Source organism: Apodemus sylvaticus, chromosome 10 (genome assembly GCF_947179515.1).
Source record: "Apodemus sylvaticus chromosome 10, mApoSyl1.1, whole genome shotgun sequence".
Lineage (NCBI taxonomy): Eukaryota > Metazoa > Chordata > Mammalia > Rodentia > Muridae > Apodemus > Apodemus sylvaticus.
In genome coordinates, this window is record NC_067481.1 from 38,729,468 (window position 1) to 38,747,181 (window position 17,714).

The window sequence follows — 17,714 nt, forward strand, 5'->3', positions numbered from 1 at the left end:
ACTGCTTCTATATGTTAAATGCTCTTTAGCTAGAAGAGCTCGTTCTAATTTTCCATGTGCAGTAATTTGTAGAGTTATTTAAAAATCTCTTGGCTGCTGGGTGTAGTTGCATACACCTTTAATTACAGCTCTGACAGTGAATTTCAGGCCAGCCAGTCACACAGTAAGACCCTGTCTTAAAATAACCCAAATTTCAAAATTCAAAAAACCCTAAGACCTGCTTTGAGGCACAAGTGTCTCTAGTTGCTATGGGCTTAGGAGGACCTCAGATTCTTGGCTCTGAACATGGTTGTTCAAGATCTCACACACACCTATCTAAACACTGGCCATAATAATCTCAGGGGCATCTGAGCCCTTGATAGCCTTTACAAGGTACTCTGAAGGTTCTCATAACACTAGATGAGACAGTATTTGACCACATGGCCAGAGGATAGACCAGAGGTGCCTAGACATGTCCTAAGAAAGGTGAGGACCCACCTTCCCTGCCTTGCTGGGCTCCCGCCTGTTGGGCATCCTGGTTGCATTGACAGTGAGCGGAGCTTCTGGCTCCACTCCCCAGATGAATGACCTAAGGCACCAGGGTACAGGTGACAGAGGCGCCTCGCTACTACTCAGCAGTCTGAACCTGGAACTGGAAAGGTGGAGATCACTTTTGGAGCAACTTCTCCATTCAATACAGGCAAAGAGGCCAGGTTTAGGGCAAACTTGGGAGCCATGCCCTGCATCTCCTGGGAGCCCAGCAACTGGTCTGCTTTCTCCAGCCTCCACATCTTGGACCTATATCTATTGCCTGACAATTGTTTGGTTCAACCCAAAACAGGCTAAGAACCTATGGGCAAGTGAAGGCCCAGAGTAAATCACTCACCGTGCATAGATCAGTTTGGCCAGACAGTCTCTGCGTGTGTCACACTCTGCTCGGGAGCAGGGCTTCTGGAACACCTGCTGCTGCTTGCCTGCCTTGATGGTTCGAATCTGCATACTCTCCAGCAGCATGTTCTCTGGGAGCTGCAGCAGCAAGGCTGAGGTCCTGACAGAAACTGGGAGAGGAGAGTTCTCCTTAGGCAAACATCCTCCACTGGAACTGAGTGGATGAAGAGCCTTGCCCAAGGCCTCCTTACATGGTAGAGGCAGGACTTGAAGTCACAGTGTTACAATTGGACAAATCACTTTCCAAGCCACCTGACTCTGATTATTGGAGACAACACTACTGGCTTCATCAGAGGCTGAGGAGTGTATTATCCATGGTGGGCCTTACAGCAGATGGTTTAGTCAAGGGTACTAGATTGAAACGTTCGCCCTTCAATTTCCCACCGCATTCTACCAACACCAGTCATCCCTGCCAGGTGCATTCCCCCATCGTCTTCTCTCACCCTTGGTACCATCCATCAGTTGGCAGGGCTGGGCTTCATCCTCTGAGTCAACAAAGTGGACATTGCCAAGGTGCAGTAGTCCAGCTAGGACCTGAAGGGCAGAAGGGATGGTCAGGAAGCAGGGGCTTGACCTGACCAAGATGAGTCCTCATGCTGATGTCACAACAGCAGAAGGGAGCTCCCGATGACTGCCCCTCTGTCTATCTCTGTCAGACATGATTTCATATGGTAGAGATCCCAACACAATCTCTTCAACATTCTGTGAGGCACATGCCATGAGGATGCCCATAATAGAGACAGCCTAGGAGAGAAGAGAGATTAGTGTCTAGGCAGCAGGACTTCAGATACCTTCCAGAGCAACCAGCAGGGCCTGCCTCCATCCATCCTGTCCCACTGCTCACTTCAGAACAGCCCGCACAGAGCACTGCTCCTGTTAGTTACCAGCCAGGGACATTTCTGCTGGATGGGCATAGCCATGGTTTCCTGGGCCCTTTCTCAGCATTACTGGGCTGTGACAGTCCAGCTTAGGGGAGGAACTGTGATCCTAGTCTCTGCAGTAGGAACCATCCTTCTGCCTGTGCCTTCAGTGACCTATATAGGTAACTTCAAGAAGCCACGATGACAAGGAGAACCCTTGGAAGGTCTAGTAACCTTGGAACTCCTGGACCTCACAGTAAGAGAACCGTTGCTGCCTGGTCCCAAGACAGATCATCTCTACATGCTACTGGTCTTTTGGTCCCAAACTACCAGGACAGCATGGCTGTGGCACAGGGTCATAACATCTTTAGTGGAATGGACGAGTCTTGCAGTGGGAAAGCACCTTCCTGATCATGGTGTCTTCCCTGCCACTTGAGTATGCCACAACACCTTCAAACCAGCACCCATGCGTAGACTCCCAGTGTTGTCCACTTCCTCTGGCTGGTCTCCATGGACTGTCCTTCGGCACAAATTCTTATCTCACAGTGTCCATACTGGGTGTGGCACCTTAGCTTCCTAAGCACCATGTGGAGGTCATCAATATCCCCATCTTTCTGCAGCGGCTTCCCTGTCCCTGTTCCCAGCCTACCTTCTACATCTTGTTGCTCTAGGGGATGAGGAAGTGAGGGAAGCACTGGCCTTGAGCAAAGGCCGATGAGGCTGGCTCTCTGGGTTCCCAGAGGGAGCGGGAGAGGCAGAGGACAGGGTTGGGGAAGAGGAAGAGGTGGGCATTTGGAATGACAACTCCTGAAACCAACTTTGTCTCTTTGTGGTGTCTTGGGTTTCTCTACTTCAGATTTTCTCAAGTATAAAATGGAAAAAATCTTTATGCATAGAGACTTGATAAAACCAAGTGAGCTAAGGGGCGTGAATATAATTTTTAGGCTTTCAAGTGTTAGACAAGCAGGAAAAGACAATTTCTCTTGTCATGGTAATAAAGCCTGCCCCAAGGTTCTTGTGTTCTGGGCTTGATGGTCACTGCACCTTGAATCATTTCTCAAGGACTACATGACATGCCACTCACTGACTCTATGGGCCAGTCCAGTCTAGCACCTGTCTTCAGGATCCATCCCCACAGAGTAGCAGCCAGCTCCTTGGATATGGTACAATAGGGCCTCAAGTCCTGGGCACTCATGGAGAGTCCCACGTCCAGGACAGTCCTTGAGAAGGGCTACCATCATCTCTAAGTGTAAGTAGCACGGCTTTTCTTCTGACCTTAAAGATGTTGTTCTGGGTGGGGGGTGTCGATGCCCAGATGGAGCATGGCCTCTCTGGTCACCTCGAAACAATCCTCTGAAAAGAATCCATGTCACAGCCCAGTGGTCAGCAGGGTCAGTGGGGGAAGGAGACAGGCCCTAGGCAGAATGGGTAGGGCTTTGGGGGCAGTTGGGGAGGCTTTCCCTACCTTCCAAACTGCTTTCTGGATTGGGCAGCCAGGAGAAGGCAGTTCCCTCAGGGAGGTACCACTGGAGCCTTTCATCCTTGGTGGCTCCTTTGCAGATCTGTGGGAAGGGGTGTACAGGAGGCTGAGCTGAGGGTGGGAGGCCCTGCGAGCCTGGGGTTAGAATGAGGAGCAAGAAATGGCAGCAACACTGAAAGGCTGAGCGCAGAGCATGGGGTATAAGGAACATATCTCTGTCTGAGATGTCTCCAGCCTCACTAAAACAACCATCTTCCGGGAAAGCTGGTGGTCTGATGCAGAATGTGTGACTCTTGCAGGGGAGTCTTTATCTCAATTAGAGAGGTATATCTCCTCCCCAAAAGAAGCTTCTTTTGGGTGCAAGGAGCCTTACCAATGCCCTGGAAAAGCCCAGTCCAGGGAAGGAACAATTCCAGAGCAGCCCTCACGCTGTGGTGAGAAAATGTCCATCCTAACGTGCCCTCAGTCGAGTGCGGGTAATATAACTTCTATTTAGAAGACAAAGCCCTGCTCAAGGGCCTTCTGGTCTGACAGAGGCAGCAAAACCTTTGTGCCCAAATGGTGCCTGGTGAGCTCTGTTTGAGAGCAAGCCAAGGGGCCAGGGCTGGAGCATGCTAGGGATAGAGGGACAAGCCACCCAGCCTTGCATATGGCACAGTGCACTGCATCTGACACAGACCTGGTAGAAGATGTGGAAGTTCCTCTCACTGGAGGCCTGACAGGCCACACGGGTTTTCTCCAGGAGGTAGGTCTGGACTGCAGCTCCCGTCATCTGCTGGGCTCTGGCACACAGAAGCAGAGCCCAGCATTATCCCTTCATCCCACAGCCAGTGGTGATAGCTGTACACCAGACTGCTACCTAGCAGACCCCTTCCAAGCTTTTCTTGGGTAGGGAACATTCAGAGTGTCCCTGGGAAGCCAGGTGTAGTGGCAGGGAAGAGCAGGAGTTCAAGGTTAACCTGGGTTCTACGAGAATCTGTCTCAAACAACAAAATTCAGAATGCCTTTGTGTGTTCTGGGACATTCTCTTGCATGTAGCCCAGGCAGGCATGGCAATCACCTCTGTGAGCCAATGCCCTAGCTTCAGGCTCAAGGTAATATCCTAAAGAGGCATTTAACAAGAAATTTCTGAGCATGAGAAGCCACCATGAGCACACAGCTCATAAGAACACTGTAGCTCTAGGTCACAGTAGCTATGGCTTTCTAGGTTAAAAACAGGATACTTCCAGCGGTCACTGAGCTCGAGAAACCCATAGATACAACATACAAGCTCTGAGATGGTTTAGCCCAGGGGCATGACCCAGGATGGTGACTGCCCGGCTGCTTCCAATGCCCATCTCTACTGTCCCATTTGCTGAATGGCAGTAGCTATTACCTGTTCAGCTGCAGCTGGATGAACTTCCCAAAGCGACTGCTGTTGTTATTCCTCAGTGTGCACGCGTTCCCTAGAGATCACACCTGTATTTATACCTGCTCCCCAGGCTTGCAGAATTTTCACAAGCTGCTGTGGCTGAGCCTGTCTCCTAAGGCCCTGTCACCCAAAGGCCCCTTTGCTGATTTTTTCTGTCATGGGGGTCAGGATTAAGGACTGGACACATGGGCTTTGGCAAATGGGCTCTGGACCAGGAACAGGAATGCACAAGCCTAGGTGGTCAGGGCTGCTTTTCCTTTTATTTGTATGAGGGTTTTATCTGCATTCATGCATGTGTACCATATATGTGCCTGGTGCCTGCAAGAGGTCAGAAGAGCTGGTCAATCCCATAGAAGTAGAGTTGTGGGATGGTTGTGAGCCATCATGTGGGTGCTGGGAACTGAACTCAGGTCTTCCGCAAGAGCAATAAATGCTTTTAACCACTGAGTTCTCTCTCTAGCCCCAGTCAAGGAAGAAGGGAAAGCAAGCTGTTACTTCAGGTTTTAGACAGACACAGCCTGTGGACTCCAGGACCAACATGGACACTAAAAGGTACACCACCATAAGCCAGGTGCCATTGCACACTCCTTTAATCAGAGCCAGAGGCTGGCAGATCTCTGTGAGTGTGAGGAAAGCCTGATCTTCATGAGTTCCAGGATAGCCAGAGCTAGATAGTGGGAACTGCCTTGGAAAACAAAAAAACAAAAAGTAGAAAACCCAAACAAAGCAAAACAACCCCCTCCTCTAAAAAACAACCAAACCAAACCAACCAACCAAACAAACAAACAAAAAAGGAAAACCCCTCCCAAACAACACACCCCACAAAAGCTATGCCACCTTTGACAAATTTCCTTCTTTTGGAACATTAGGAAACTCAATGGAAAGATAAGATTTAGACTAGATGAGCCAAGGCCCTTTCTATCCAACTGTTTTAGATATGCCAGATGGCACCAGCTCTACCTAAAAAGGACTCTCTAGCACCAAGCTGTATCCCATATGGTAGCACCTTTAACAAATAGAAACTGAGAGAATCTGGGAGAGGCTAGAACCTACATAGTGAGAGAGTCATTCTTCAACCCAAAGAGAAGTCTTCAAGTACTAGCTCTTTCCTGGAAGGGGCGAATCCAAGAGGAAGTGGGACTGTGGTGCAGTGAAGAGGACACCCAGCTCACCAAAAGCTTCCATGACAGGGTTGGAGTTCAGGATCCGCTGTTCAATCCTCTCTGCAATCGTCTGCTTCTCACAGGAAGTAGGCGAGGCAGCCACCACAGCATAGAACTTCATCAGGCATCGGGATGTCCATGTCTGTAGCAAAGACAGCCATGTGGGTAGAGTCCTCCTTATTCCCTCCACTACAGGGCCCGAGAGAGAGAGAGAGAGAGAGAGAGAGAGAGAGAGAGAGAGAGAGAGAGAGAGAGAGAGAGAGAGAGAGAGAGAGAGAGAAGAGGAGAGGGGAGAGGGGAGAGGGAGAGAGAGAGAGAGAGAGAGAGAGAGAGAGAGAGAGAGAGAGAGAGAGAGAGAGAGACCCACTAGAGGGTCCATGCAGCCAGTGTTGCTGCCTACACAAACGCATGGAGGCTGAGTTCAGCTGTGCCTTGGGCAAGGCACTTCTGATCTGTGAAGCGGGGGTGCACACTTCTGCTTCTCTCAGCTCAGAAGACGCTCTAAGGAGTGTCTAAGAGTGTCTAAGGGACACCCTCCACACACCTCAAGCCCAGACCTGGTAGACACTCACCATCTCGGAGGCCTTACAGCCATTAGTGATTATTTTATAGGAGGCTTTCTGTGCATTTACTTACAGACCCCGAAGATTTTGGGTTTTTATCTATTTTTATTTATTTATTTCTCGTATCTTGTTTATGTATCTATTTTTGTCCTATTTATTTAGTTTTGGGACAGGATTTCATTCTGTAGTCCTTGCTAGCCTGGGACTTTCTTTGTGAATCAGGCTGACTTTGAGATCACAGACATCTTCCCACTTTTGACTCCCCAGTGCATTAAAGGCGTAAACCTCCATGCTGAGCTCCATCTATTCCCTCTATTCCCAAGACCAGGTTTTTCTGTGTAGCCCTGGATGTGCAGGAATTCATTCTGTAGATCAGGCTGGCCTGGGACTCAGAGACCGAGTGCCTCTGCCTCCCGAGTGCTGGGATTAATGGTGTGCGCCATCATGTTTGCCTCCATATATCTATTTTTTAACTGATGAAACAAGACAGGAAAATGATACAAAAAAGCCAAATCTTTTAAACTTTATTTTCACAAAACCTACTATTGGCTGAGCATGTGGCATATGAATTTAGTCCCAATCCCCAGGAAGCAAAGGCAGGAGGCACCTCTGTGAGGTGAGCCTTGTCTACATAGTGAATGCCAGGTCAGCCAGGAATATACAGAGACTCTGTCTCAAAACAACAATAGCAACAAAAAAATCAACAAAAACAACCTACTAAATGGCAGTGCTCTATTTTAAAGTCAATCTAATAAAATTTATACTCCTTGGTTTTAATCAGCCAAAATGAGATATGTTACTTAAACACCTACTGCTTTGTCCTTTAGTCTCCTTAGAGATTATAAATGCACATCACAGCATTAGTGGAGCTGGCCCTTTCCACATTGCCTTTTTCTGTGCTGACTTTGTCCTATCACCGTGATAAATTACACCTTTCCCGATATTTTTTTTTTTTTTGAGACAAGGTCTTATGGTTCAGGCTGGCCTTGAACTCCTAGCAACTCACCCCATCTCTTTTCTTAGCAAATTCTTTAGGTTAGAGGCGTTCACTTTCTTCTATTTTCTGTCAGACTTTGAGGGTTTGTAGCATTTCTTCTTTTAATGCTTGGCAGAGTTCATAAGTGAAGCTATCTGGAGCTGGCTGGCACTTTCTTTGCAAGAATAATAAGAATAATATCGCTTTTAACTTTTTTTTAAAGAAAGACTTAGTTTATCTAATTTTATGTGTCTATGTGTATGTATGTGCATCATGAAGGTGCAGATTTTATCCATCTTTTTTAAAGGTTGTGTTGGCTGGGAATGGGGCTCAGTGGTAGAGCATTCACCTTGCATGTACATAATCTGCAACTCAAAACTCACACTGCAAAACAAAATCCTTGGAATTCATTTGGTTTTTACATTGTTTTTGTTTTCTAGATTATTATTTTTCATTGTCTTTCTTCTGCTGACTTTGGATTTGATTAGTATTTAACTTTGGTGGTGCTAAGAAATGAACTCAAGGCCTATGAATGCCAGACAAGTAGTCTCCTACGCAGCTATGCCTCTAACCCACTATGTAAGCAAGCTGAGTTCTACAGTGTTTTTGCTTGGGGCTGAACACAGGCAACTGGTTTTTCCCTCTTGTTTAAGGTACACTATGGATTGAAATATTGCCTCCAATTAATATGGGAATAATAACTCTGACTACTTTGAAGTAGGTCTTTTTTAAAGTTATACTTTAGATTTTAATTTTATTTTATTGTGTTTACAGGTGTTTTGGTTGCAGGTATGTCTGGTGCCCATAGAGGCCAGAAGAGGGCTAGACTATGTGAGTTCAAGGCCATTCTGGTCAATTTACTGAGACCTTGACTCAAAATTAAAAAATAAAGTAAGGTCTAGGGATGTATCATAGTTCTTTGGTAGCATGCCTGAAGAGCATATTCCGGGCTCTGGGTTTAATCTCCTGTACAGCAAAAATATAAAAAAAAGGGCCAATAAGATTGCTTAGCAGGTCAAGGTTCTCAATGCCAAGCCTGATGACCTGAGTTCTGTGCTCGGACCCACTTGGTGGGAAGAGAGAACTGACTCCCGAGAGTTCTTCTCTGACCTCTACACATGTACTGTTCACAAGTGCCACCCCACCCGCAACTAATTACAAGTAAAAAAAGGAAAGCAGGCCCAGCCCATGGCCATAATGGCTACTCAGTGAAGGGTTATTGAGTTCTGCTTGTGTTGGTCTTCAACCAGGTTCTCCCCAGTCCTAGACTCTGACATCAGTGTAGGTCAAAGGGGCTTATAGTCCAAAGAACCCTCATAAAGTGCTGTGGGAAGGGAGAGGCAGCTGGGTGAGGCCTGAGTTGATGGCTTCCTCTCACTAGCTGTAGACATTCTTGTTTATGCAACACCCATCTCACCAGCTGAGGTTCTTCTGTCTATAAGGCCCTCTGGCCATACCAGGAGCTTCTCACACAGCCTTTGACATCATCGATAACCCCAGCAGGGTTTTTAAAAAGTTTTTTTTTAATAGCTATTATTATTTTTTTATTTTATGTGTATGGTTGTTTGCCTGAATGTATCTCTGCAAACCTCTGTGCAGTGTCCACAGGTCAGAGGGAGCATCAGATCTTCAGGAACTAGTTTCAGATGCTTATTAACCACCACACAGTTGCTGGGAACTGAACCTGATCCTCTAAGTGTAACAAGATAAAGCATCTCACTACCTACTCACTACCTACTCTTGGCTGGCGCGTGATCTTCCTACATCACTTCTGAAATCCTGGCATTACAGGTGTGTGCCATCACGTCAAACATAGGCTCCTTCACACTCACACAGAGGTCCCATGCTGGTGTTGGCCCTCTATTCCTTTTCATTTCACAAGTGAAATGACTCAGGCCTTCGATGTTACGAGCCTTTCTGAGGTACACTATCTGTTGTACCACTATGCTGGACTCCCAGACTGCTGTTTCTAAAGATTCCAGAGGCACCGTCAGTGAGAGAGTAAAGCTGCATGAGCTGAAAGTATCTCATCAGGGTGGCAGCAGAGCTGGCAGTGGAGGCTGCCCTGGAGCCTCATTTTCTGACCTCTGGTGTGGTGCTTGCTGACCACAGCAGACTGACTCCCTGGTTCAGGCAGCCTGTCTGTGAGCGACTCCGCGGCCAATGATGCTGCTGGCAATGGCCTGTGCCTTCCTGCTCACCTAGCTAGGTTGAGGGACTGGGTACAAACTTGGCCTTCTCACCTTTCCGGCTCCGCTCTCTCCACTGACCACAATGGACTGGTTGATGGGCTCCATCAGGCTCTTGACATTCCTATAGGTCTGCTCACCCACAGTGAAGATGTGGGGCTTCAACTTCTGGAATATCAAAGGCACATGAGTACTGGTTTTCACGAGAAAGCGATTCAGTGACAGCCTAGACTGGGAAGCTACCAGGAGTGGTGCTAGCATGCTTCCTCCAAAAATACTTGCCCAGATGCCATGAAGTTAGGCCCAACTACAAAACACCTATGGCTGAGTCATCCACCGAGGTTCGCTCAGTATGGACACAGCTAGCTTCCAGCACTCTGGGACCTTATGCTCGCATTTGATTCTATTTCTTACATTAAAAAAAAAAAAACAAAACATTTTCTTGGGCCAGGCAGTGCTGGTGCATGCCTTAATCCCATCACTTGGGAGGCAGAGGCAGGCGGAATTTCCGAGTTCAAGGCCAGCCTGGTCTACAGAGTGAGCTCTAGGACAGCCAGGGCTACACAGAGAAACCCTGTCTTGAAAAAAAATTTTTTTTCTTATGTGTATGGACGTTTTGTTGCATGTATGCCTGTATCACATATATACAGTGCCCTTGGAGGCCAGAATCTGAAGTCAAGATTCCTTGGGACTGGAGTCAACATGTGAGCCAACATGTTGCTGTTAAATCCTAGTTTCTTCTCTGAGAGAGAAGAAAGTGGTTTTTTTTGTTTGTTTGTTTGTTTTGTTTTTTTTAAGATTTATTTTTTTAAAGATTTGTTTTATTTATATGAGGACACTGTAGCTCTCTTCAGACACACCAGAAAGGGCATCAGATCCCATTACAGATGGTTGTAAGCCATCATAGGGTTGCTGGGAATTGAACTCAGGACCTCTGGAAGGGCAGTCAGTGCTCTTAACCACTGATCTATTTCTCCAGCCATCCCCTCCCCACTAAGGATGGACAGGCTTTTCTGTGGTCCAGATGGTTTGCTTTGTAGCTGAGGATGATAATGAACTTCTGATCCTGCTGCTTCTACCTCCCAAGTGCCACTATACCTGGTTTCTACAGTTGTGGGGATGGAACTCAGATCTCTGTGTATTCGAGGTGAACACTTGACCAACAGAGCCAACTCTACATTTTTCTGTAATAGTCTGATTCTTCTGCTTATTTATAATTTGAAAAACAAAACAAAACAAAACAAAACAAAAAACCTTTTAACTTACTGCCTGTATTAGTTAGGGTTTCTATTGCTGTGAGAAAATAGCGTGACCAAAGCAACTTGGGGTGAAAGGGTTTATTGTGCTTACACTTCTGTATCAGAGTTCATCTTTGAAGGCAGGCAGAGCAGGAACCCAGGGAGGGAAAATACCCTCAGGGTTCTTGCAGAGGCCATAAAGGAGTGCTTGCTCTTACTGCTTTTACAGCATCCAGGACCATCCAGGACCACAATGGGCTGGGCCCTCCCACATCAATCACTAAATAAGAGAATGCCATACAGGTTTGCCTACAGTCTTATGGAGGCATTTTCTCAGAGGTTCCCACCTCCGAGGTGACCCCAGCTGCTTGTGCCAGGCTGACATAAATTAGACAGCGCAGACTACCTAAGAATTAGCAGGCTAGCCTTAAAGATGAGCTATGTGAGGCTCAAGAGGAATTAATAATAACCTGCTACAGAACTCAGCATGTAAGGACATCTGTGGGATTTGAATTCAAAAGCCAGTCTTTCAACAAATACTGCCCTCAACATGCTGACATCCAGTCGGGTAGCATGGAAAAGTGGGGACCATGATCTGACATTTCAGAAGTGGACAGATATCAGAGCAGGTGGGTTCTCAGGATCAACGTCTTTTACCCCACTTGGAAAGTTCTCCTTACATAAACTCGAGGGCAGTGCCGTCTGCACCACGCCTCACTGGCCTGCCAGCAGTGATCACTTACAGCTTCCTGAGAGCTGTCTTTCTCTAACTGACCTTGCTGTACCTGCCTAGTAACTGGACTGTTAAGAAGCCTCAAGTGTTCCGTTTCTTTCACTTTTATCATTCCCCTGGCAGACTCTGTCCAAAGGCCCACCTCCTGCACGTTGTGGGAGGTCTGCCCAGTGGAGTCATCTCAACCCTTTACTGATCACCTCACCCCAGGCTTTCTCCAGCCAGACAGCTGCTTCTTGCCTCCTCCTAAACAGAAGTCCATTCCCAGCCTACACCACTGCCTCCCATTCCTCAAGAATTTATTCTTGTCTTCGTATTGTAATTTATTCTCAGTATAGAAGAACATGTGCTAGGTGGTGGCGCATGCCTTTAATCCCAGCACTTGGGAGGCAGAGGCAGGTGGATTTCTGAGTTTGAGGACAGCCTGGTCTACAGAGTGAGTTCCAGGACAGCCAAGGCTACACAGAGAAACCCTGTCTTGAAAAACCGGAAAAAAAAAAGACTTTTCAAAGACAGACAATCCTTTTTATACATACTTTTATTCTTTTCTAAAAAGATAGCTAAGGACACAATTACGTCTGTAAATCCTTCATAGTAGTAGTAGTAGCAATAAATTCTTTGTTTTATGTATTTATTTTAGGTTTCAGGCTTGGAACCTAAACTATTTGTCTGCCACATTGTACCTTAGTTATGTGTCCAAATTTCTGAGAGTTCTTGTTGGGCTAAGACATGGCACCAGTAGGCTTTGAATGATTATATCACTGTTGCATAGATGAAGGCTGGAGAGACTGCAGGGAGGCTTAGACAGAAGCCGGAAGCCTTACCTGAGGCTGAGGTGCAGCATGGTACTCTTGCATAAGCTCTGGTGCATAGAGTTGAGGGATGTGCTTAAAGGGGTTCAGAGCTACCAAAGTACAGCCAGCATTGGTATAGAATATGTCTTCCATGTACCGGGCCTGCAGGCACCTTAGGACTGAGGCAAAGATGCTGTTAGCGAAGTCTGGCTCAAATACAGACAGAACCCCAGACACATATCTGTTAAGCAGCCTTCCCTCTATAATTAGCTAAATGCCATTAGAACCCTGTAGCTCCCCAGTGAATAGATATAAGATCTAATTAAGACGAGTCCCAAACCTAGAGCAAAGCCTGCCCTGGGGAGCCCAGGTGCAGTGCCAGGCTTCCTGGGGCAGAGGCCAAGTCAGGAGTCTCAGTTCGTGGTCTGAACTGAGGAAACAGTGCTGAAGATCCTTGCTGCGCCCCTATTCTTTTGGAGCAACAGTCTGGAGAAGAGGAAGGCTCATACCTGTTTCCAGTGTCACGGGATTCACCTTGGTGAGGTCATCCAGCTGGTGCAGTGGGACCTCCCCACCCAGGAACTCCCTTAGGTCTGGCTTGAGAGATGCCCTACCTTGGGCATCAGAGCCTGAACTGTGGCCATTCACCTGGAGGGGAACAACACAAGAGCCATGAGACCCGGGCCTCAGACCAGCTGGCAGGTAATATGGGTGGAGCCTGCAGAGGAGAAAGAACAGGTTTCTACAAGATCCAGGTGGCTCAAGTTTCAGCTCTGCTACTTATTAGCATGAGAGTCTGGATAATTCACTTCTAAGAGCCATGTTCCCTCCCTACTCCCCCATAAATAAAGGAAGATAAACTCAACTACCAGGTTGGGGGGGGGGGAAGAGACACACAGAGCACTTAATCAAGGCCTTGATAGTATGTATTAATAATCAATGTTGTCCTGTCTCCTCTGCTATGAGCTCCAGCTAAGGCAGCCTTTAGGCTACAGGCTCCCAGCCCTACAGAGCTGCTGTCTGTCCTCCAGAGAGGATGGAGTGGGAAGAGAATCGGCTTAGGGAGGCTAAAGTCGTGGTATGGTGTGTTTTCAACAAGACTGATGAACTCGAAATGCTTAACCCATCAGGAACAAGCCAAGGTAGCTTGTTTCGTTTGAGCAGCACTGTAATGAGTTTCTTTTAAAGACTGTGAGGCTCAGACACATCATAATGTACGAATCAGGCTCTTGTTATCTAGGGTAATTGCTGCAGTCAGCACAGCTGAATCTTTGGAAGGGCAAAGACAGAAGAAAGAAAAGAAAGAGAAGGGAAGGGAAGGGAGAGGTAGGAAAAGAAAGGAAGAGAAAGGGCCTATGTAAAAAACAAAACAAACAAAACACAAAACCCAGTTACAATTTAGGAACAGTTTTGACTGACTGGGAGTTTTGAGTCTGGTGATCAAGAGCTTGGATTAGAGAGCTAGATTGTGCTGGGTGGTGGCTCTCCCCTTTGGTCCCAGCACTCGGGAGGAAGAGGCAGATGAATCTCTAAGTTCGAGGCCAGTTGGGTCTACAGAGTGAGTTCCAGGACAGCCAGGGATACACAGAGAAACCCTGTCTCAAAAACCAAACAAAAAGTCTAACTGTTCTTTACAATGCTGTGCTGGATAGGATGACGAGGCAACTTTAATGTCCTTTTCATTTGCCTTCCTTTGTTTTTCCAAATCCCTGATAATGAATGTGACCTTGAGGCAGTCATTTCACTTGTCTGAGCAGGGTCTCCAGAAAGAGGACATACAACACTGTGTAGTACATACGACTATATTTTTTCACTAAAGCAACATACTCAAGCGTAGTGCCTCCTATTAACAAGGGCCAAACACAGGGCAGTTCCTAGTGCAGCTGTGCTAAAGATGATTACTTTAGGAATACGGAAAAAAGAAAATTCAACAGCCCAAAGCAGAAAATTGTCTTGCCTACTTTTCTTAGCCTTCAAGTCTATTTCTTGGCAAATGGCTCAATGGTCCAGCAGCATTGACCAGGACTTTCTTGAGCCTGAGAAGTCCTACCTTGGTTAGTCTGCTGGGGCTCACTAGAGCACAAACTCCCCGAGCCCTTAATATGGGGCAACATTTAGCAAAATAAAATTTCAGCAAATATACAGCATTGTGCTGTCTGGATCTGAGCTACTTATAAAGGATGCTATGTACATGAGCTAGAGCTCCACAGTGGAGGATGGTTCCCTCCTTGCAGATCAGGGTCCCAGCCTTTTCAGAGGCTGCATGCCAGATTCCACCTAAGCTACCTACCGTCTCCTACATTTTTGCACAGGCTTACCTCTCGTTTGAACCAATCATGTTCCTTCTCCACTTGGATAATTCTTTCTTTTGAGACAGGCTCTGTCTCTCTCTTTTAGACATTGAACACACAGAGATCTCCCTGCCAGTGCCTCCCAAGTGCTGGCACTAAAGATGTGTGCTACCATGCCCAGCTTGCTTGGCTAATTCATTCCTCCTCCCCCTTCCTCCCCTCTCCCTCCTCCCTCCCCCCCAAGACAAGGTTTCTCTGTGTAGCTCTGCCTGTCCTGGAACTCATTTTGTGGACCAGGCTGGCCTTAAACTCAAGTATCTCTGCCTGTCTCTGCCTCCCAGGTGCTGGGACTTAAGGCATGTACCACCATTGCTGCTGGGCCTCTTGATTTTCTTAAAGGATGATTCAATGAGTATTCTTGGAGGCCCCAAATTTCCAAAGTGACGCAACAAAACAGTCAGGAACTTCTGTCAGGATATGCCCCCATTTTAGGTTATCAATGTGATTTGGATTTCTTTACCTATCTCCCCGTAATCATTGCAAGGAAAAGAGGCACAAAACCACAAAAAGGGAGTCATTCAAGTTAGGTATCAGGAAGAGTCCTGGGATACCTATCTGAAGAGGGAAAAGAGGGTCTTTCCTGTCCTTCACTAGAAGCACTGCAGTCTTTATTCAGACAAGCAAGCAGGAAAGTGCTTGGTGGGGCTCAGTAATGTTGGCTTGAGGGATTACCTGCTGGAGCATTGTGCTTCAGTGTGGTCAGCCAGAGTTCTGTGTCACAGACACAGGCAGTACTGTCTTTCAACCTGGTCATGAGGCCCTCACTCCAGAAGACGACTCAGGTGTGTGGGCATCGCAGACGAGTCATCTTGAAACCTGTAGCGTGAGACAGAAGACAAGGGCCACACACAGGTGAGGGCCTCTCTGGGATGACTCAGTCCTGCTCCTCCCACCAAGCAGGAGGATCCCAAATGAGAACCAGGCAGGCCTGGGCAGAGAGGGAGAATCTGTGCGTCCCCTTGCCAATTAGGAAGCAAGGCACCTTTGCTGAGAGCCTCCAGAGACTACCTGGAATACTCTCTGATGTTTCTCTCACAGTAAAAGGCCAGGGGCAATTTTAAGGGAAGTAAGTGATAGGCTGGGGTTGCAAGATCGTCTGGGTCAGTATGCTATGGAGAATGAAGAGGTAGCCTTGGCCGTATCATCAGCATTAGACAGAAACACCCTACATACATGTAGCCAGCAGCTGATGGAGAATAGGCCTGGAGTCAACTACTGATGTCCCTGGGAAGCTGCCCTATGGGAAGGGAATTGTAGTCACTGGATGGGTATGTGGCCCCAGGGCAACCCTACTGCCCCAAACTCTCACCTTGAAGATAGGGATAGTTAAATTTACCTTACATAGAGAGGTTATGAAGGTCAGTAAGTTCAAGGTTTGAAAGCACAGTACAAATCTGAATGTATCACTGTGCAGGAACATTAGTTTCATGCATAGAGTTGATGATCCATTTGGACACATTAAACAGGTAGGGAATGCCCACTGCCCAACAGACGAGACTGAGACTGGTGGCATGTGCCTGCAATCTCAACATACAAGAGGATGAGGCAGGAGGATCTCAGAGTTTGAGGCCTGTTTGGGCTACACTCTAAGACCGTGTCTCAAACAAACAAGGTGAGACCAGGAGAGAGGAATCTATCTGAAAAATGGTGAGCTTCAGTCAGACTTGGAGTGTCTGTCCCAGGCTCCCATCCCTGCCTAGCAATGAGGGTTGAGGATGGGGGACATCTATGATGGATGGATGAAATAACCCTGATACAGATTTTGTGAGGCTCTGAACACACCTAATCTTTAAAGAAGCAGGACCAGGGATTTCCATAAAATGGGGAGAGGGAAAATTCAAAAAGAAAAGGGAATCAGGGCTCTGCTAGACAATATCACTGTGTATATTGGAGCCCATCACCCAAGGGTCTCTGGACACTCGGCTGGAAGCTTATCTTAAGAGGAAGGCCGATCAGGAGACCACAACAGAGCATAAGTTAAAATCCAAAGCTCACAACCCTCTTAGAATACATTAGAGGAGCTCTGTAAGCCTCATTTTTATACAACTGCCAATGGTATAATACCATACTACAAAGCGCAAATTTATGGCTCCTGCAGGTAAGAACCTGCGAGAGCTTAGTAAATGCGGGTCATTACTCTGCAGCATCAGCTCCCGTTGAAGTCAAATCAGATCAGAGCAGTTGTCTCCAGTTCTCCAGCTCCCTCTACTCGCGGTTACCACCAAGAATTTCTGGAAAGGGTGTGACCACAGTAGGCAGAAGAGAGTAATGAATATGTGAAGGGCCAAGTCAAGGCAAGTGGTAACCAGACTGCCACCCCCTCTGCCTCTGCTTCCGAGTTCTTTTTGTCAGAAGTACAGCAGGAGGGCGATAAGGAAAAGAGCTGGACAGGGTCCTGGGGGTCTCAGCCTGCTTTGCTCCAGATTCCTGGAGGGATCCAGCACTGGCAGCGTGCCCAAGGTGCCCAGGGCTGGGATACCACTCCGGAAGCACCTGGTACAGGGAGAATGCGTCCTTCCTGGGAAGGTGGATATGACCCTAGTCAAGGGCGCAGTTTCCTTAAGCCTCTCCCGCCGTCTCTGGGTAGGACAAGGAAAGGGACAGACTCCTGCAGCCAGAAACACCCCCCTCTGTGGCCCCCTGCTGGCAAGCTGAAAAGTGACCGTGAAGGTCCTTGTCCTGAGCAAAAGCCACGAGCTATGTGCTACCTCCTCCTAGGTCATAAGAGGGTAAAAAGCGAAATGCTGAATTAGAAAGTGAGAGGCCTCCTTCTGTTTTAGTTCTGAGAGACACACTGACCTCCCTATTCCCTCAGGCGGTGAGGGGTTTTGGATCTAGGCGGAGAGTGGCACTCACCGGTCCCACGGCCGGGGCGCCCAGGCCGATTGGAAGGGCGGGTGGGCAGGGTGAGGCGGCGGGAAGAGCCCGTAGAGGAGAGAGAGCGAGATCGGCTAAGAAAGAAGGCCGGGACCTCCCGGGCGCCGGCGGACCACTGTCACCGCAGCTAGATGGCCGGGAGCCCGCCGGCT

General features: G+C 47.7%; 1 protein-coding gene across 1 annotated transcript in view; it reads right to left on the reverse strand.

The window, feature by feature from the left end:
* The window catches only part of Myo19 (myosin XIX), a 30,736-nt gene extending 13,022 nt beyond the window's left edge, over nt 1-17,714 (reverse strand). The window contains 13 exon segments of the mRNA XM_052196691.1: nt 866-1,037; nt 1,371-1,461; nt 3,063-3,086; nt 3,088-3,140; nt 3,253-3,349; nt 3,947-4,049; nt 4,643-4,712; nt 5,851-5,983; nt 9,624-9,737; nt 12,365-12,513; nt 12,844-12,982; nt 15,358-15,501; nt 17,485-17,714. Of these exon segments, the coding sequence (XP_052052651.1) occupies nt 866-1,037; nt 1,371-1,461; nt 3,063-3,086; nt 3,088-3,140; nt 3,253-3,349; nt 3,947-4,049; nt 4,643-4,712; nt 5,851-5,983; nt 9,624-9,737; nt 12,365-12,513; nt 12,844-12,982; nt 15,358-15,369 (1,157 nt within the window). The 5' untranslated portion in view covers nt 15,370-15,501; nt 17,485-17,714.